Source organism: Anser cygnoides, chromosome 3 (genome assembly GCF_040182565.1).
Source record: "Anser cygnoides isolate HZ-2024a breed goose chromosome 3, Taihu_goose_T2T_genome, whole genome shotgun sequence".
NCBI classification, from domain to species: domain Eukaryota; kingdom Metazoa; phylum Chordata; class Aves; order Anseriformes; family Anatidae; genus Anser; species Anser cygnoides.
This window is the reverse complement of record NC_089875.1, coordinates 85,894,206-85,915,682: the sequence shown is the minus strand read 5'-3', so window position 1 is coordinate 85,915,682 and position 21,477 is coordinate 85,894,206. Positions and strand designations below refer to the sequence as shown.

Sequence of the window (21,477 nt, the reverse complement as noted above, 5' to 3'; positions counted from 1 at the left end):
TAGGACCTATTCTCAGCAATATCAGAGAAGTGAATAAGGAAGAAATTGCTCTGGAGACCATACTACTTTCAGATAAGGGTCTGTGAACAAATATAAGGTTTCACTGACTGAGCAATGACAAGCAAGTACATGCTCCTTATTCAATGCCAGTTTTCTAGGACTGGTCATTTAACGTGTGACAAAATTGTTACGGTGGACCCTTGTACTACCACTGTGTTTTTAGAAGTACTCTTCTTCCTGGAAATCTCCACCTGAAGGTTAACCAAACTGTAAACCTTAGGATTACTGAGGAAAGAAAACAGTAGCAGTCAGCGTACCTACCATGGAGAAAAGAAATAACTTGACACACAGTACCATTAGATCAAGCAGAAGAAAACAAAAAGACTGTGAAAGTTTGATTAAACTATTTTATTGATTTAAAGTACTTCTAATTAGAAAGTCATAACTAACCTTTCTTTTCTGATGGTTTTTTCCCTTCTTCCAGCCACTTGCCAGTAAAGGCTTCACCATCCTGTGTGACAAACATCATTTCATTCCTATTTAAAGCAACATCGGACATGAAGACTTGCCGGCCATACACCCAACGACATTGCTTCATGGAATTGTTAGATGACTTCCAGCAAAACACCTGTAACATCAGTACCATTTTTTCAGAGAACGGGAAAACACCCATACGATATAAAGACAGTTAGTATTATACAACACAATACTTTTTAAACACAAGAACGTGCCACCTCAAAGTCACATATAAAAAGAGAATGACATCCTCTAAAGTCTTATCCTAAAACATTATGAGCATCTATTACGAAGAACCTACAAGTAAAATGGGGAAACCCTACTACGATATCTAATCCATTTGCCCACGAAGAGCATTTGAAAAGCTTCTCTGAATATTTAAACAACTTTGTAAGACTCATTTACAGGACAGCTTTTACTGCCATTTCAGTAAGGACAGCAAAAGGTAACAAGTCAAGTCAAGCAACAAGCTTAATCCAGTTCTTGATTTACGAGTTTGTTCCCCTGGTTTGCTTGTAAATTAGGTCAAATTCAAAGCTAACAGAGCAAAAACAAACCATTTCTTACTAATTGTTTGAAAAAAATCTTAATTTTCTCTGTAGCATCCAAGGTTCTGCAGTGGAGACTATAACCAAATATAAACATGAAAACATGCAATACAAACATGAAGGACTACAAGCATGAAAAAGAAGCGTGGCCAGTAGGCTGAGGGAGGTGATTCTATTCTCCCCCTCTACTCTGCTCTCATGAGACCCCACCTGGAGTCCTGCGTTCAGCTCTGGGGCCTCCAGCACAAGAAGGACATGGACCTATTAGAATGAGTACAGAGGAGGGCCACAAAGATGATCAAGGGTGTGGAGCACCTGTCCTACAAAAAGAGGGGCTGAGGGAGTTGGGGTTGTTCAGCCTGGAGAAAAGAAGGCTCTGGGGAGACCTTAGAACAACCTTCCAATACCTAAAGTTGGCCAACAGGAAAGCTGGGGAGGGACTCTCTGTCAGGGAGTGTAGGTTAGGACAAGGAGTAATGGCTTTAAACTAAAAGAGAGTAGATTCAGATTAGATATAAGGAAGAAATTCTTTACTCAGAGGGTGGCGAGGCACTGGCACAGGTTGCCCAGAGAAGCTGTGGATGCCCCATCCCTGGAGGTGCTCAAGGCTAGGCTGGATGGGGCTTTGAGCAACCTGGTCTGGTGGGAGATGTCCCTGCCCCTAGCAAGGGGTTGGGTCTGGATGATCTTTAAGGTCCCTTCCAACCCAAACCACTCAATGATTCTATGCACAGCAGGACCCCACACACAGCTGTACTGCGGATGTCTGTAAGAAGTGGGCACACAGCAACAATCCTGTGGAAAGTAAGCCCAGATGTGACATCAGTGGTGCTAAAGTTAGGCTTTCTTCTCATCCCATTGAAGGAGGTGCAAAGGTCTGTCAACACCTACATAAGGGACAAAGGAATTTGAGTGACCTGTTTCCTTTCCCCTCGCTTGTGCCTTGCAGAATCAGAGTGGTCCAACTGCTCTGCTCAAGCAGTGCCAACCACAGTAGGTTGCCCAGAACCATGTCCAGATGGCTTCTGAGCATATTCAAGGTGTGAGACTCCACAACCTGTCTGGACAACCTACATTCATGCTCGGTCACCCCAACAGTGAAAAACTTTCCTGATGTTCAGAGGGAACCTCCTTGTGTTTCAGTCTGTGCCTACTGCCTCTTGTCCTGTCATTGGACACCAATGAAAAGAGACTGGCTCTGTCTTCTTTGCACCCTCCCTTCAGTTATATCAACACATATATATGTGTATATATATACACACATACACACCTTCTGGTACGTATATATAGACATTGGTAAGATTCCCTAAGGCCTCTCTTCTCTTGGCTAAGAAACTCTCTTGAAGAAAGTACTAGACTAGGAAGTGTTAATTCAGGAAACGGAAGTACTAAGATCCCATGCCTCTCTTTACTCAATAATGCCTACATCACTAAATCGCAAATCCTAGCATTTGCCATCATTCAGCATGGAAAGTATGCCATGTAGGTTGACGCAGTTCCACTGATGCAGGAAGATAAGTAATTTCTCACTGCTGAAGTGGTATCCCAAAGATGCCAAAAGGATGCTACCAATAGTACAGATGCTAGAGGCCAAGCCTCATATGAGCAAACACTGAACTGGAAGTTTATCATCTCTGATACAACTAATGACCTAATAAACTGATAAGATCTGTTCAAATAAATGCAAGGAGATAAAGGAACATACACACACTGATCTCCATTTTGATGTACAAAGTGACTTTTTAACATTCCTTAAGGCAGAACCTCAGTAACAAAACATTTTCTGAAATGCCACTAGATGGCACTGAAAGCTTAGGTCTCCCAGTGAACAGACCTATGCTAGAAAAGGCTATTGAAGTACCCCATAAACTACTCCTCTATTAGAGAGCAAGGAAAGAAAACAATGAATCTTCCATAGTATTGCAGCTTTAAGAAAACAGAGAGTCTACATTTAGCTGTAAATCCTAAGCTATTTACCAGGTTTAGCTATAACTTTTCAGCAATACAAGGGACATTTCATTTACAGAACTGCTGCTTTTCAGCATATATTCCAGAGACTATTTCTGAGACTGTTTCTGGAGGGTGTATAAGTGACCAGGGAGGTGGGATAACAGGAGAGAAAAAACACCACGCATGCTATAGCCACTAGCAGGCAAAAGTAAAGGAGCTTCAACCTCCAATGAAAAAGCATTAGATGTTCACAGATTTAAAAGAGAACTACTGTACATTACTTTGGTAGTTTTTTTCTTAATAAATTGCATATTCTTTATGAATGATTTTGTACCATCAACTTAAAGTAGAACAGTAAAAATACAGTTACTTGCTTATTATTTCAGCATGCATTTTAAATCCTACCCAAGGTAAGTTTTATTTCAATTCTTAAATTGAAACACAGGCTCACCAAGCGTGCCCAAATGGTTTCGTTCTTACGAATCAGCTTATTTATGCAGCTTACTATATAATTACGATTTTAGGAACACAACTTACTCTTCCAGCTTCATCCAGTGCTAAAATACATATCTTCTGACCCCCATTTTCTTTAAGATGCTGGGTGTCTACCTTGTATTCCAAGCAGCCCCCATTAACCAGAACTTTTTTAAGGTTCAGCTGTCTGAAAGAACATAAAAGATTAAAGTAGTATTTCTTCATCATGTACAGATATTGCTCCTATGATGAAATGAGTTCTCTCAGAGAAACAATTTTTAAAAAGCTGAAGTAGTGACACTGAAAGGCTACTTAAGTTTAGTTATCCCGATGGTACAACTAAAAATTGCTAATAAAATACTATTAGTAGACTGCATTCTTTTGCTTTGTTTTTTTTTTAGTACGTCGCATCATATCCACACGTTCTTCACAAAATTCCATGAGTGAAAACGACTGTATGGTTTAGCTTTGATCTTAAGCATTACAAAAACTACAGTCTTAAGAGTTTCATTTAGCTGTTTGTATTAAAAGACCTATTCTATCCCAGTAAGCTGTTTCTCACTTTCTTTGGGGGCATTGTTTTTTAACCGATCAAACCCATGCAAGATAACACTTTTCAGTTTCCTAATACAGGAGTGTAGTAAATGGAGTTACATTTTTCCAAGTATCAGCACTGTTATTTAACATGTAGAAAATAAAGTATAAAATAACCCTTAAGCTAACACATGTATATGAACATTGCTACAATTTTAATTGTAGCTGAGAAGATATAACTGGGAGCTGTCAAAATTTGTTAATTACCTCTTCTGAACAGTTAATGCAAATTAAGTAAGAGAGAATGGGACCATATGATTTAATAGTAAATTATGAGTCAGAGGCCTAGTTTCTTCAGCAGGTTTTACATTCCGGTTTTAGCACATGGACCGGATGACTTCACAAGGTCACCCTTTCAAACCTAAATTACTCCGCATAGCGTGATATATCCACATGTTCTTTATGAAATACAGAGCCAGACTTACTGACTCAAAATCATAACAACATAACTAAATACAATAGCACACCTTCAGTGACTCTGCTAAGACAAATTTAAACAAACTGAGGTCAACAGATGAACAAAAAATACCAGTTTTAAAATTTTAAAACCTACAGCATGGAATATTTCTTGCTAATATGCTTTTTTAAACTTACTCGGTGTACTATGAGTGGATCTTAGCCTCATCTAATAATAAAAAAAAGGATGGCTCCAGTTGATATGTAAGAACTGCAAATGAAGAAAACTTGGTGAAACACTTTATTAGCACTACTTTATACACAAAAGTCTTCAAAATAGTTGCAAGCATAAGACTACAGTGAAATCTTCACCTCATAATTCATGACAAATTAGAAGAGTACCACATACTTTGAAGCCATCTTTTTGCACTGATAGTCTGCAAGCAGATATATATCTCCTCTTTCAGTGACGCATACTGTAGCACCATCACTTGCAGACACCAGGGACACAGAGATATCTTTATGGTGTAGAGCAGAAACTTGGCGAGGTGCAGTTACACATTTTTCACCATTAGGATCCAGCAGATAACCTAGAAAATACAACCCACCCCAAAAGCATTACTTCACATTCTACACATTGTTCATTTAAAGGACATTGTTATGCTACTCTGAAGAACCTTTAAGTTCTCTAAGACTTTCTCGGTAGTTAGATAATTCATCTTCAAAATAATAAGACAGGTAACAGATGCACCATACATACACGTGTTAGTTTACCACAAATACCAGAAAATATTCAAGATCTGATACAAATAATAAAGTAAGACATATTCTACAGGGCCAGCTATTTAATATGGTTAGACTCTACAGTCGTACTGCCTTTCATTCCAAAGATCATTTGTTTGATCATATTACAGTTCATGACACTAGAATTACTATCACACTGGCATAAACTATGGGTTATTCCAGCCACTGAAATAAACTAAGCAAGCTTGTAATACAAATTGCTGTAAGTGCACATAAGCACAAAGGCAGGGAGTTAATGTGAAAGAAAAGATAAGGTTGGGGTTGTAATGTAAGAACTCTGAAAACATAAAAATCAGGTCATTACTGCTCTGCTGCATTAAGAATCCTAAAACAAATAATCTATAAAAAGGTATACAGCATAATCCTGCTCTGTGTGCACTTATGTCTGCGCCACAGAGTGGATCAGGGTACAAAAATCCAGGAATAAGCAGCAGAGCTACCTCTAAAGATGAAAGCAGCCCTGTTCTGACAGTGTAGTGCAATGCCCAAACCTCCTATAGAGGGACAAGGTTTATTACCACAGGTCCACCACAGTTCCCAGCTGATAAAACTATACCACTTATGATACAAGTTACTGTCTCCATATGGTCCTGCACTGGGCCACGTGCATATCAGAAGAATCTCAACAGCACACAACCACAAAAAAATGTGATAGATGCATATACAAAAACGCATCAAAAAAGAACAAATATGCAGTAGTAAGATACTTCTCAGACAAAGACATTTTTTCACATGCCTTTTCAATCTTAAATAGGAACACAAAATGGTCTGAACCTGATGTCAGAAGCAACAAAGATTAACTAAGTACCATTAACTAAGTAGCAAGCTAGCTAAGTTTTGTATGCACAAATATACAGAACTGTTGAAGTGCAAAATCCAAACCAATATTGCAACATCTGTTTATTAGAAAAGACAAATGCAATTAAAATATCCCATTCGTACAATAAATTAGGAAATTCACTAGTTGGCAAAATATATATATATATTATTTTTTTTACATTTTCTTAATTTCAGAATAATATTGAATTAAGTGAAGATTCTGGTAATGGTGTTGAAAAAAATCTACATATGGGAAAGCATTTCACTTCAAAACGTTAGTACAGAAAAAGCTATCAGTAGCTTGTTTACAGTGCATGGGGGAAAAAAAATAGGCAGGATCAATAAATGCTAGTTTATGATTTATTAAGGACAGTATCAGTGAGACTTGGGGTAATCTGCAACACAAACAGTAACATTTTGTTTCCTGAATGTCTTCAGCAGCAGAACCACACCAGATATACAGAAGGGAAATGAATTATAAAGAATTCAAATACCAAAGCTAAATCAGACTAGCTCCCATTATCTCAAAATGCAAAAGTCATTGCCAGTAATGAAAAATATTCTTCAAAAGTAGTGTGAAAGGTTGAAATCACCAGATTGGAAGAGGAAAAAAAATGAGAAAGCTTTAACCAGGCTTCTGTTGGAAGAAGCAAACAACAGCTTTAGTATGAGTAACATCTTTTAATGGCTGGGTTTTACTTTCAGAACGCTTCTACCTTACCTAGTTGGCCGCCATTCAGCCCCATGGTATACACTGCTTCCTTAGTCCATAGCACTGTATGGAATCTGCCTGCAGCCACTCCAATCACCATTCTACCTTTCAGGTTTTTTGCCTGAACCTAAGCACAAATCCAAAGTACATCTTAATATTAAGCAGCGACGGGTAAATTTCACATGTACAAACTTCTGACAACATTTAACTCCCAAAGTCATTAAGAATACGGTATTGGTACAGTATCCATGTACAGTCTAGTAAGTCAGGATTATTTCAGAAGTTTGTCAAGTGGGACACTATTACATTTGTGACCAAAAAATATATTTTTTTCAAGTATCTCATTAGAACTAGAATCTAATCTTCTTAGGCTGTCTTCATATATAAGATGCCAAACAGGACTGCACAGCACACATGTAAGACAGGCAAAAACAACTCAGGTACTGCTGAAGCGTCAGTTAAAGTTTCAGCTTGTAAGCCCTAATGCCCTAAACACACTGCAGAACACTATAGTACTAATTCCACGTGTCAAACTTGGCTTGATATTCCAGATAATTCTTGATGATCAAGATCAAAGTAAATACCGTGGATAAACAGTTATCATTACACAACTGAAGAGCATCCCATTGTACCCCAAAACACTGCCCTGTTGCACTTTTGCCAGATATTATTCCCTACTTTTATAACACTGGCAGTACAATTTTTTAAACTCCAGATGAAACTTCTTTTCAATAAAAGGTGAAGTAATTCTTATTTCCTTTAAATATATATATATTGATTGAACATAGAAATATAGTGAAGTTGCAGATGTTTAACCTCTCCTGAAGCCTCATGGGTTCTCTTTGGTTATTTCTCCTCCCTGTTTCTTTTCTTTCCAAAGTACTACAATTCCAGAATCAGTGCTTCCACCAAAGGACACTAATGTCAAACTCTTAGAGATCCATCATTTGGTGATCCAAAAAGTTTTAAGATTATTAGTCTCAAGTAATATATACTTGTTATTCTTAGTCCATTTCAGCTACAGAACTGTTTGGGGGGAAAGGTTTTTCGAAATTGGAGCTTGTACTATGCTTGTTACTAAAAACTTTAGCACTTTCCAGGTTACAAACTGAGATGTAAATCAGGACATAGGTAAGTAAGCATTTAAGATTGAGATGTATGACAACAGAATCGAGATTTTATCTGAATTCCGATTCCACTCCACTGTCCTGAAAAGCTTTAAAAAGTTATTTATATAATCTTTATATTTCACTTTCTGTTAAAAGAAAAAATAATAATAAAAACCAAACTACACCACAAGTAAGTTTTTGGCTGATTTTTACCTGTCTGGGAACATTGCAATTAGCAGGAGGAGGAAGAATACCCAACTGATGGAAAGTATTTAGACCAAACGTGTAAACACATCCGTCTTCTGTTAAAACAACAGTATGATCCTTAGCTGCTGTTATCTGGGAGCACTGGTGGCCAGCTAAGCCTTCCACAAGCCTTGGAACCTAAACAAGAAAAAAAGTTTAATATTAATCATTGGCCACATAAGTAGTTACAGAAAGTCATGAAATATTGAAATACAGATGAAAGCCTACGTGAAAATACAATATACTCATTAACAAAATTACCACCTCCAATGCAATGAGACATATTACTTTCTTCGAGCTATGTGAAACACATCCTTTGCTATCAAGGGAGAGATTATTTTTAAACTACCTGCTCTGAAATCAGGGTGGGAACTATATCTTGAGGACAGGTAAAAATGTATTAACTGTTACATCTTTTGTTTTTCTTTTTAAATTACAATGAGCAACAGGCTTCTCCCTTCCACCCAAATACAGGATAATCCAAAGAAAATAACACAGAATAAGGAAGCAGTTCTGTATCTTCAACGCTTTATGCCCTCTACCAGGAATTCTCCTTTGACTGGGCAACATCCCATTTTTAAAACACCAGTTTGCATCCCTTTTGAAAAAAAAAAAAAGATTTTCTAGAACTGTGTTCTTTAAAAAGTGTGTTCAAAAGAGATCTCCAGTCTTGACCATAGCATCCAGCAACATAGTATCAAGTTCTGCCAGATGCCCAGTATTAGTAATTTTTAAAAATTAGAAGTACTGTGCTGTAAACACACTACCAGGTAAACAGGATAAAATACTGAAATCTGAATTGTATTGCCATCGTATCTGTCTTCTCAAACTTTGGTTTTGTATACTGCAACACTACTATTCAAATGAATTCACTTAATAGCTGTGCAAGTCTAACAAGAAGCAACCCTACCGTCACTACCAACTCCACAGTACTGCTTCTGCCAGTCTTGACACTCATCTGACAGCATCATAAACCTACTTAAGAAGCCAGCCCCACAGAAAACCATTTGCTTCCGCTTATCTGACATCATCTACCTTTTGATCCAACTTTACCCTAACCTGAAAGTTTCACCTCAGCATAAAGTTATCTTAAATTATAATACATTTAAATGTACGTTCTTCTACTCTTTGCCACATCACTTCTAGTACTGGAGCAGTTTTCTTCTGTTATTTGGTGGGAAAAGGGGATATTGTTTATTTAAAATCAACAGTAAATTGACTAAAAAAGTTTTAAGAGTACACTCACAGAAACTCTAATTCAGACTTCCTGTTTGATATCAAAGAAATATCATGCTAGACTACACACAAGACAGGATTAAGATACCAGGCATGTCTGTTCATCGCCATGACCCAAACGTCCTCCTTGTCCATGTCCACACGTATAAATTTGACCTTTGTGGGAAAGGAACACCGAGTGGAATTTGCAGAGTACCACCTGAAAGAAAAGGGATTAAAAAAAAAGGGCAGGGCAGGGGGAATACAGGACACATTAGTTTTCTTAGATAATCCCAAAACACCTGTGAAAACTACCTCACAAACAAGTTCAGCTTTATTAAAGATAACTTATCACAATACAGACAGAACTCATAACCATGAAACTGTATGCAATGCTGCAATACAGAATCTTTAACCCGAGGTTTAAATAACCTAAGCAGTGCTTTCAAAAATGCAAATAATCAAAGTTGTTACTATGATATCCTATTTAGCATGCTTTTATAATTATCTCATGTGAATGCTAACGAACTGAAGAAGAGAAATTGTAATTACTGAATAGATAAAAACACAGGGAAGAGGCACGATTACAGCCTCACACTGTTGGTCTCCTCAATTGCAAAACCTGCCCTGAAGTTAGTTCAGTTAGCCAACGTGAGTTTTTTCTATTACCGCTGTAACCAACACAAACCACCTCACAAGGAAAGGGAGAATTCAACTGAAAGTGAAATGCATCTGTTGCATGCATCTCCCTGACCTTTGCTTAGATAGCGAAGTTACAGCAGCTTGCCATACAGATCTGATGACTAGGCTGACCACAGTACAGAGTCCCCAGAACAGATTAAACTACAGTGTAGGCCACGGTATAGGAAAGTAGGCCCGGTTTATAAAAGAATTCCCATGATTTTAAGTGACAAAGGTACAGGACACCAAGATTTAGGCATACTTCTAGTTATTTCACTGTGTTACCTGTGTAGTAAACCTCTTTAAAAGCTAAGATTTAAGTGAGACAACAAACACTCTCAAATGTTATGATTTACCTTTTCACGAAAATATGGGTAAGATTCTAGTATTACAGCACAGGCACTACCAAATCAAGTCACAAGGAACACAAAATTCTTTAAATTTAGTATATATTGCCTTTACTTACTTGAAGAGTTTGTATTTATCAAAGGCACGGGCCCTGCAGGCTAGCAAAAGCCCAAAAGATTCAGTTTTAAGTGCAACAATACCAGCTCAGAATTGCTGAAAGAAACATTAAAACTGCTGCAGATTGTTTGCACTAAACGCTTGTTCATCTTCTACTGTAAACTATTCTTAAACAGAAGTCACAAGTTATTAGGAACAAACTACATTAACAGAAGTGCTGTAACAGCACAAGCTGCTTTCAACACAAGATGACCTTTAATTAAACACATACCAAACAAATTCACTATCCCACTTTAGTTCACTATGGGAGCTGCATAAGAGGTTAGAAACTTAGAAGTTACAGAAGCATCACGCTTCTGCGTTATTTTAGTGATCTATAAACCATATATCCAAGGTAAATCATCAATAACTATCAGAAAGCATTCTCCCCACCAAACACTGAGAGCCATAATTTCTTTGGGGGATATAGGGACATAAAGCAGCAAAAACATAATACAGCAGGCCAAGTCAAATATTCCCTGGCTGCTCTAAGCTGCTTGCCAGATCAATGGAGACTGCTTGCTGAGAAAAAAAATAGGAAGAAAAAAATGTAATAAAATAAAAATCAGACCAAACATTTTTTTCCTCTCTCTGTTTTCAAAAGTTGACATTTTTGATAGTTGTTTCCCCCTACACACCCCTCCAGGTTAACTGAGTAAGATGCCTACGTAATACTTCCAGAATACCTGTTTGATATAAACGCTGTTACGAGGAAAGAGGTCCACCAATTCAGGATGATGTTTACTCTGTTGACCGCCATGACCCAAAGTAAAATTTATATTGTTTCCCCAGGTGTAAACTTCTGTGGGATCTGCAATGAAAAATATTATCTCTGCAGCTTGTCAATATAGCAGTTTCATGCATAGTGAATTTGAAAAGTAACTCCTGCTGTTTCTATTAAAGATTTGAAGAGAAAATTTGTTTAAAAGATATATTCTTATGAAAAGTAAGATGCTACAACAACATACTTTGACTACAATGTATAGAAAACAATCACCATTATTCACACTTATTTTCCAGCTGCATAAAATGCAAGCTTTCTACAGCAGTAGATCTACTGTAGATGTTTTCAGAAGATCATTACTACCACCTTAGGTTACATATGCTTTTCTTTTTCAATTTAGTAAAAAGCCTTTCCCAGAAACTCTTACGCATAGAAGCCATAAGCACCTTCATTATCCTTTATTATTTTTTAAATAACCTCTCAGTTACAGTGACATCCGAACACCATTTTCTGATGAGTATGAAATTGAAATCAATGCACGTTCGATCATGTTGCACTACTATTATAAGAACTAAAGAATTTCACAACACATTGCAATGTAAAATTAATACATGAAACTCAGGATTTGCATATCCAAAACCACTTAAATTGAATGGAAAAAAACTGAAAAGGACTTTCAACGTACAACCACACTACATTTGGAGACATGGAGAAAAGGACATAGAAGAGGGGTACAAAAAGAATAAAATAGCATAAAAATAAGTAAAAAACACCGGAAAAACTTGTTTCCTGTCAAATAAAAGCTTGTGTGCTATGAGTTATTCTTACACAATCATTTCCTATTTCAAGTTACTATATTTAGAGTGACTGTAGCTAACATACCAAGTTATCTTACCTTAAAAGTACTCTGAAGCTTCAAGAACATATTCCCCCTCTTTTCACAAAAGACACAGAAGTGATGTAAACTACCCTACTGAATTCAAAGACATTGTCTTTGGTAACTTGATAGTCTCTCTGATAACTTGAATTGAGATAAAAATCGTGGAACGGCTTTGGAGATACCTCTGGAAACCATCTAGTCCAACCCCCCTTCTCAAACGCAGTCAGCTAGAGCTGGCTGCCCAGGACCACGTCCTTCTCAGGTTTTGAGTATCTCCAAGGTCCGAGTCTCCACAACGTCTCTGGGCAACCTATTAAATCACTTGCTCTCCCCATCTCCCCACCCCCACCCCACCCCCTTTAATTTTTTTTTTCTTTTAACCTCTAAGACAGCCATTATTTGTCCATTCAGGCTACATATGTGCATTTAGCATCTACCGCCAACGTTTTGCACCTGCTGTCTTACAACATCAGTGACACCACATCTTCAGGTATTTGATAACTTATACAGTCCTAATCAGAAACTGAAAATACTGTCTGTGCTGGTATATACATTAATATATTGTTAACATATATTTCCTTGTAAAATACAATTTAAGTTATTTGATTTCCTACCAGTTTTCTTGAACACCACATGGATTGGCCTGTCTTTCATCACAAGATCCAAGGCTGATAAGCCTTCTTTATCCTGAACATACAGACTAACACCATGCTGAAATAGAAGCAGAGAAGGGGAAGAGAAGAAAAGCTAAGGTTAACTCCACAGCTTGAAGAAACCCAGGTAAACATTTACAGAGCTAAATCAATCTTTAATTGAACTTTAATATTGATAAAAGAAAATCTTCAGAATATTTATGGTTAATTTTAAGTAGATCTGGGGAAAAAAATAACAAGACAAAACACCAATAGTTTAATTCTGTTCAGCTACACACATTTCATGTTGATTCATTAACTGAGAAATTACTGCATGAAAACTGATTGAGTAATAAGACAATCAGGGAAACACAGAGAAAACTCACTTGAAGGTAAAGCACTGCCATCTAGGAAGGGCAAGAAGCAACTATGTACCAAAACTGCATTTACTATCTTTGAAAAATACACTTTCTTCTACTGGCAAGTTTGGGTTTTTTTTGTTATTTAAAAAAAAGTTTTGACATGCTAGAGAAGTGAAAAGATGGAAAAAACCTACTATGACTTCGAAAACAAGCAGGGAACAGTAGTTCACAGTTGCTGAGAAAAAAGCAAGAGGACAAAAATAGCCAGACAAGATAGACAAGATGATTAACCTAGAGAAGATTTATTGGGGGGGGGGGGGGAATCTTATCAACAGGTATAAAAAAATACCTGATAATACCTGATAGGAGATGGGTGAAGAGGTATTATCAGTGGTACCCAGTGATAAGCCAAGTGGCAATGGGCACAAATTGAAATACAAGAAATCCCATTTAAACATCTAAAAAACATTTTTATTAGACTGGTGTTAGAACACCCGAATGCAGATGTTTGGACGAGACGATCACTCAGAGATCCCTTTATAGCTCAGCTATTTCATAATTATATTCTATAATCCCTTCCTGTCATTGCTATAATACCTTAAGAATACTTGCTCTTAATAACACAGTACAGCAGAGAGACTTTGGTTAAGGAACTGGAAGGTAGAGCACTCTCTATGACTCATCCTGCTTCTTAGAGACTTATCAACAGAGCCACCAATCATAAAAACCTCACTCATTTATGCAACTGATAGAAAAGTAGAATACATTTGGAGAAACCAGCATAGATCTCATATAAGCAAGCATCAAAAATGCAGACATACGTTAGAGGATGGAATACCTTTTCAAATATCACATACAGTTTTGAGTTTTCTTAAGAACAGAATCACAATTCTCGTAAAAACATTTGTTTTGAAAAGAAAACCTCTTCACTATGTAGGAGTATAGCACATGAAACATGTATTTATCAGTTATGAGAACCTCAAGAATAACTACTGGAGCCACAGCTATTTTGGTTAAACTGCTTGTTGAAAGCAGAGAGTTTAACACTTAAAATTCCAATGACTAGCCATTTGTAAAAGGCTAAACTCAAAATGGAAAAATCTCAGCCTTAACACGTTTACTTTAAGTCACCCTGAACCAAATATTTCATTATCTCACATGGTTAAAGGGAGCCTGGACCTCTCAACCACATGTAGCTCTTCCTGTTGCTGTACTTGGGGTAGGAGGAACAGAAGGAAGAGCAAGCAAAAATTAAAAAAAAAAAAGCTTGCTAAAAAGCAGGGAAGAAACAGCAACTGCAAGAAAGGAAGGAAGGGAACTAAGTGAAAGCCCTGGTTAAACCATAAATGAAATGGGGATTCACTTAATAAAATGTTGTGCATCTTGAACTGCTTCTCTCTCAAACCTAAGATCCATTGCTAATTGCTACTCCATCCAAGCTCATATTATTTTACGCTCTCTAAAAATACTAATTGGTATAATTACTAGCGGGTCTATTTTTGCAACGTCTTTAGTCTGACATCAAGTTCATTCTGTACTTTTCAGATCCTAACGCCAATACTGTTCGTACAAACCAGTCTTTAAGAAAGTCTACAATTGATCAAGGAGCCTGACTCAGTGCTGATTTCTGTATGGGCAAAGACAGACGCCTGTGATAAATACAAAGACAAGTTTCAAGTAAATCAGTGCACTGTGATCTAAACATAAACTAAGTCTCAAGAGGCTTTCCATCAAGTTTAAAAATCTACTTTTCTAGAAATGATACAACTCTAAAAATTGTAGATACCAAGGAAAATGGCAGCTGCAAATTACTCACCTTCAGTAATGACAAAACACAATCAATGTACCCATAAAATATACTTCTGTGCAAAGCTGTCCATCCAGATTCCTTGTCTTTTGCCGATAGATCTACTCCTTTTGTCTCAGCCAACCAATCTAGCACACCTTTTTTGCCACAAGATGAAGCAAGATGTAGAACATTTCTACCAAAGGCATCCTTTATAGTTGCAGCATTGTAGCAGTAAGAAGAGAGAAAGGCTTTGATCTGGCCTTCACTTCCTCTGGTTACTACAGAGATTACATCCAGAGCATGCTGTAGAGATCGACACTTTGAAGTGCAGTCTGGCATGAGAGAATTCATCTTCACTTCGGAGGCTGCTCCTCTCCTTAAGGGGAACAACCATCAAGTATATCAAGGCACTCCAATTCAGTATACAACACAGTGCCTTCAAAAAGCTGTAATTCCAAGGACGTAAATCCAGTTTTATTGAGCTGCCATTAGAAAACTTATGTTTGGCACTTGATCCAAATAAATATTTATAAATATATATTTTAAGAAGTCTTATTTCACCATCATATATAACAAATATTGTTGTCCACAGAAATTCCAAAGAGAACTACCTCACGTGTGGGGAGGGGGTTTCCCCCTCCACACACCCTTATTCTTCTAAAACTCCATAATTGCAAGGGAGACCTGAAAGAGAACAAAACAGAACAGATCAGTCAACTGAAAATCTTTTCCCCATCAACTGTACCAAATTAAATGCACATCAAATTAGAGCTTACGAATACAAGAGCAACGTGGCACGGGTTAACTGACTCCTCATGCTACCTGAGCTTAAATGAGGCATTCAGCCAGTCTAAAAAGCCATGACTCCCTTCCCCACCCCATCCTCAGAAAATACCTCCTCCCTTCCTTTGACATAAGTCTTTGAGGCTACACAGTGAACTGCTGCAAAAAGTAACCTAAAGAACAACAACAACAAAAAAAAAAATCCTTTCCCAGCCTCCTTAGGACCCTAATAGTTTCCTAATTATATTATTACTTTGTGATCATAAAGCAAAGACTGAACTGAAGGACTGCTGGGAAAAACAATTAAACAAAAAAAACACAGGTGTTGAGTACATCTTGGCTGACAGAAGCTTTGTCAGTCCCACCCAGGCAGAGGGAGTGACCACCACAGTTTCCTTTGGCAACTTCAGTGACGAATTATCCTCAGGTTGCCTTCCCTGGCTTGAACGTCCACCCATTTCCCCACAACGCAGGCTTCTCTCCACCACTCCCAGAGCTACTGACAAAGGTGAGAGGGAAGACAGCAAGAAAGCAAAGAAAAGCAGCTAGTACAAGAGACATGAATTCAGACTGCTGCAGTCATGCAAGGCAAAGGTCGAAAGCTCCTGGAACTGGCAGGAAGAAATGATGGTCTAGGTTGGATGGGGATGGGGCACATATCCGTGCATACTTATACATGTATACTTTAATACGCAGATATTATGGATATGCTTACTGTATTTTAGCATATCTATCCTTCTTTGGCATATACTTTATGAAATGTAAGCAAGGCCTGACAGAAGCACTTATCTAGCCTATTAAAAATGTACAGGTATATTCAGAGTGTTACAGCTCACAAACTCGAGAGAATAAATATTACACATAAAACCATCTAAAGTAGAAAAAGTGAAGTATACACATCACCAATGCATTGCATAAAGCAAACTGCTATTCAGTCCCAAAACACTTCACACTAACATTTCAAGCATAAGCATCAAACTGAGTTGAGGAGTGTGAAATCACATCAAACTCCTTGATGGTTTTGCTCGCTATTCAAACTGCAGTCTAAAATCGTTCTACCAGTGAGTAAAATATTCCAAAAGAAGTCAGACAATGCTACCATGAAAGATGGATAAATAAAACTAAAAATGTTAACAAATCCTCAAAAAAAAAAACTGCTATCATTCCAGCTCAGCAGTCAACGTAGACCTGCATAAGTATAGCCATGCATGCTCCACTCCTTGCCCTCTCCCCAAAAGCCTGTCGATGTCAGCTTCCTTTGTTCTCAGGCACGGAACATATAACAACATTTTGCTACTGCCTCTACCTGCAAAGATACTTCAAGGAAAAAATGACTGTTTGGAAGAAAAATCAGAAATCCCAGTCCTCCTCCTGTTTCAAGAATTATCATTGATTGCCACACAGTTTAAAGCGATCAGTGTGAACCAAATGGTAGTGATGCAATCTAAACTTTTGAGAGAATAAACAAACCAATAAATAACCCACAGTTCTAATCCAAGGGCATTTAAACATCTCATGACAAAGCCTCCAACAATTATTTTTCCTCCTCATTCAGAAGGGATTAAATACTTGGATTGGAAATCTACAGATCACAGTTGTTCACTAGGTACTTTCAAAAACAATTTAAGAGCAGTGGAGAAAAACAGTCTTTATTCCCTATAATTTAGTCCCTCATCTGTCTGGGAGCAACATTCAGAAATGTTTCTGACTTTTAGATTGCCATTGCATCACACATTCTTCTAAACAGCAGTCATTCTAAAACTTATTTGGACATCTATAGAAAAAACATCAGAAGTGCTATTATTATCTTCAAACCACTTTGTCGTATTTCATCAATACTCCACTAGGCAATAAAATCATGCTGTGGAAGAAGTAGGAATTTTACTTCATGCCTTGTGAAGTGCATATTACGTATTATTAATTTTTAAGACATTGCTAGTAGTGCTACAAAGAAAAGTAAACATAAAAAGCACAAAGAAAAATTCCTCAGGGACGTCATAAATAAAGTTGAGTAGTCTGTTAGGCCCAGTGGTACGAAATGGCACCACCACCCAAGGCAGCAGCCCTGCCATGCCCCACAGCATACCTTCCCTCGGCAAATACTCATCTATTTACAACACTGAACTGCACGGGTAAAGGGTACAAGAGAACGTACATCCTGGTTCCAAAAACGTGCCATTACAAGAAAGGAACAGATGGGCAAGAGAAAAACTGCTTCTTTAAAACACCTGAGCTCTAGCCTAAGGGACCAAACACCAAAACACTGTGGACAACAAACCAATTATCAAAAGGATGAAAAGTCTGCAAATAGACAGAAATACAACCCTGCCTACCTCACACGAATTCCATTATGGTGATACTTACTGCAGCTACATGAAACATGACTCTGCTGAATTACTTTTTTGTAAGTCATCCTAACCCAGCCCTCCTTTTCTATAAACATTGCAACACCAGGTACTATATTTGTACATTGATACATGCACCTTGCCTTTCGAGACAGATGGCTGTCACTCAAGGTTTCAACACTCCACAATAATGACACACCAATAACAGTCACGTTATTACAATATCTGAAAGGAGCTGATAATCAGATCTTGCTATTTTGAAGTACAAACTAGGTCCTTAAGTGAAACCTTTCAACTTTAAAATTGTGAAGCGATGCTCATGTCTGCGTGAAAATCTTGCAATTGCTGTCAAAATGCTTAGTTCTATTATACGATGTCTCAGCTTAATGATCAGCACCTAAAACAAGCTCAGGATGGGTACAGCACCAGCAGATATTTCTATAGACGTTTCATCATTATCTAAATTCATGTAATAACACTAGTGTCTTCCTAACACTGCAGTTATTGAAAGGCAAATATGTTAAGTAAGATTAACACCCTTTAAACATTTTTATGATACAATGGGTTGGAATTCAAGTTCTTCTTAATTAGCATTTTCATTATAGAAAAAAAGTTGACACAAAATGGAGGAATTGGAACTATACTCAGACTATCTCGAAGATGTCTTTATTTCAGCATTAAGTGGTTTTCTGCATTTTCCCCCAAGAGACACGAGCTACTTAGTACAATATTCACAGCCCAAGAAGACTTAAAAAGATTACCACCAAGCTGGAGGCAATTGCAAAGCAGGAAAAAAGCCTTTGTGGTATCTGGCCTCCTGGAACTGAGACCTCCTACTTGGCTCTTTCCCTAGAGAGGGCCAAGCACCACCACTCCTCAGCTGCCAGCCTCCCTCCAAGCAGAGCTGCTTTAAAGGAATGTTTTCTCTTTACATGCTACCAAGTATAAGGGCTATGGATAGAGAGGAGCCCTCTGACTTTACGGAGTCAGAATTCCTCCAGCAGGAGAAGTCTCTACCTACTATGCTGTCCCAAATTTCTGTTTCTTTCAAGGAGTTACTGCAAATAGGCAGAAATTTGTCACTCTTATGAAGTCTAAGCTCAAAGCTGTCACATCTCTCTCAAGTATGAAACTAAGATCCTATACATCTGTCAGAGTAAGCTAAGAAATCCTTTAACAACCAAGGATGACAATGGTACATGTCTTTTCCTGCAACCATCAGAGTGCATCTTGAGATTCTGTTCAATGTTTGGAACAATAAACAAAGCAGGCAGAAGCAACTTCCCACTGGAGAGTTCTAGAAGTCTCGCAGCACATCAAAGCTGCTTCCAAGGGATTGCTGGTGGGGTCTTCTAGTCCAAGGGTTCTGTTGAGCTTTCTGATTATCTGAGATGCTTCCCAGAAGAGATAAAAATATATAATCAATTATATTCTGGTAATATGAAATCTCAAAACAATAAAGCCAGAAGAAAGAGGTGCCAGCATAGAGGCAGCCTTAGGAACTCCCGATCCGTTTCCTGGTCACTGTCTTCAGAAGCCAAATCCAGCAATGGCAGAGCGTATCCAACAACATTTTTGTGATGTCTAGAACACTGACAGTCAGCACAGAGAGATCACGAGCTAATGGACGAAGGAAAATACCAGACTGTTCACAGCCACTTCTGTACGATCTTATTCTCCATTAACACTTTCCTTTCTTTTTTTCTAAAAAGTGTTTCCACACACACCTGGCTTAAAAGTACAGGGGTGCTCTCAGAAGAGAAGGATAACCAACACCTAGCTGGCATTTGCCACAAACAGACACTGAAAGTGCCAGCCTGGGAGGTGCACACACATTTGATACTGGAATTCATGTCTACAGTATTTCAGATTCTTCCTGAGGACAGCCTATTATACCAAACAATCAGAAATTATGTCTACAAGAAAAAGTATTGTATCTAGCAAAATCTGGCTAACACGGATGTGGACACCATACCAAAGCAGTGGCCAACTGCTGGGTAGTTTTTTTTGTTGTTGTTCCCAACAGCACAAAAGACAATGGCCCTGGCACAGAAGTAAAAGAGAAAACAAGAAGAGATTCCGGCAGGGAGAATTCAATGCTCCATGAGGACAGACTGCTGGGCTTGCATCTCCCATGTGCACTGCATTACAGTAACTCAACTGCTGAAAGAGCAATATGGCTTTGAAACCCAGCTTCTGGACGCTTTAATAAGAACATATTTCTTGAAACCTTATTTAATCATTAAATTAACATAACCTGTCCTCATCCCATTCACTGTTCTGTTTTCTTTTTTCTTTTTAATTTATTTTTAAGTGGTATTGATTTTTTTTCTAACTAACAATTGCATCCAGGATGCACTTGGTGAAAAGTTACCTGATGTTGGGCTCTCCAACAATCAAAGTGTGTAACGGTTTCTATTTTTCATAAAAGAAAGAAGACTAGAGTTTTCTTTGTCAATACTAATATCCCTCTTTTTTTTATTAGTGTAAATAACATTGCTTCTAAGGAGATGCAAAATTCATTCACTCTTTCTTTTGACAGTAAGTTGACAGAAGCTTAAACAAAGACTTATGACTAGCAACATCAAACTTCAATATGGTAAATCCAACCTTCTAAGTGTACTGTGAGTTCTTAAAAGATTTCCAGGGTGTTTTTTTGCTTTTGTTTTGGTTTTTGAACCTGCGTACTGACATTTAATAATATTCTCCAAGTTAGTCCATTCACAGTGGTTTCATAACATCACAGAAGACCTGTAGACATAACAGCATGGGAAATCTGAAAACTTTACTAATCAAGTAATCTGCTTTGTGAAGTAATCATAAAAAAAGATTACAGCTTACGGAATTGAAGACCTGGTTGTTTGCTAGCATGTTACTGATTTTCCAGGATCTTCTGATGACTGAAGTCTTACTTAAAGACATTAATACATGTTAGAGTAGCAGTTTAGAGTCTGCCAAAAGGGACTAGCAAATTGAAGCTAGGTGGTAATGCAGTAATGTAGCACTGACGTTAAGCAATGTACCCTCAAAGATGCATAGCAAGAAGCCACTGAAGACAGATGAATTCCTAGATAAATAACAGCAAACACACCCTTGAGCTATAAGCAGCACATTGACCAAGGCTTTAAAGAAGAGTGAGATTACTACTAATTCCTACTCAGAAGATTACATCTCCATAAAGCATTTAACCTGTTCAGAAATCCTCTGCACATTTGCTGGAAGTCTGAACACATCAATCAAGATTATTAAACCCCTTGAACAATATTATTTGAATATATGGGGGGGGGGGGGGGGGGGCTGGTTTGTGGTGTCTGAGTATCAAAAAAGGGGAAATTAAGAAATTTAAGCTAGATACCATCTCCAGGTGATTTGGAAACAAGATGGTCCCAAATAG

General features: G+C 37.8%; 1 protein-coding gene across 3 annotated transcripts in view; it reads right to left on the bottom strand.

Moving 5' to 3' along the window:
- IBTK (inhibitor of Bruton tyrosine kinase) overlaps positions 1–21,477 on the bottom strand; it is a 54,895-nt gene that overhangs the window by 31,460 nt on the left and 1,958 nt on the right. For all 3 annotated transcript variants that reach the window (XM_048079804.2, XM_048079807.2, XM_048079806.2), the window contains exons 2-10: positions 14,983–15,639; positions 12,787–12,883; positions 11,255–11,379; positions 9,493–9,603; positions 8,136–8,306; positions 6,823–6,940; positions 4,888–5,068; positions 3,552–3,675; positions 451–628 (exon numbers count right to left, since the gene is read on the bottom strand). In XM_048079804.2, coding sequence (XP_047935761.1) covers positions 451–628; positions 3,552–3,675; positions 4,888–5,068; positions 6,823–6,940; positions 8,136–8,306; positions 9,493–9,603; positions 11,255–11,379; positions 12,787–12,883; positions 14,983–15,306 — 1,429 coding nt within the window. In that variant the 5' untranslated portion in view covers positions 15,307–15,639. The remainder of the gene's footprint in view (positions 1–450; positions 629–3,551; positions 3,676–4,887; positions 5,069–6,822; positions 6,941–8,135; positions 8,307–9,492; positions 9,604–11,254; positions 11,380–12,786; positions 12,884–14,982; positions 15,640–21,477) is intronic.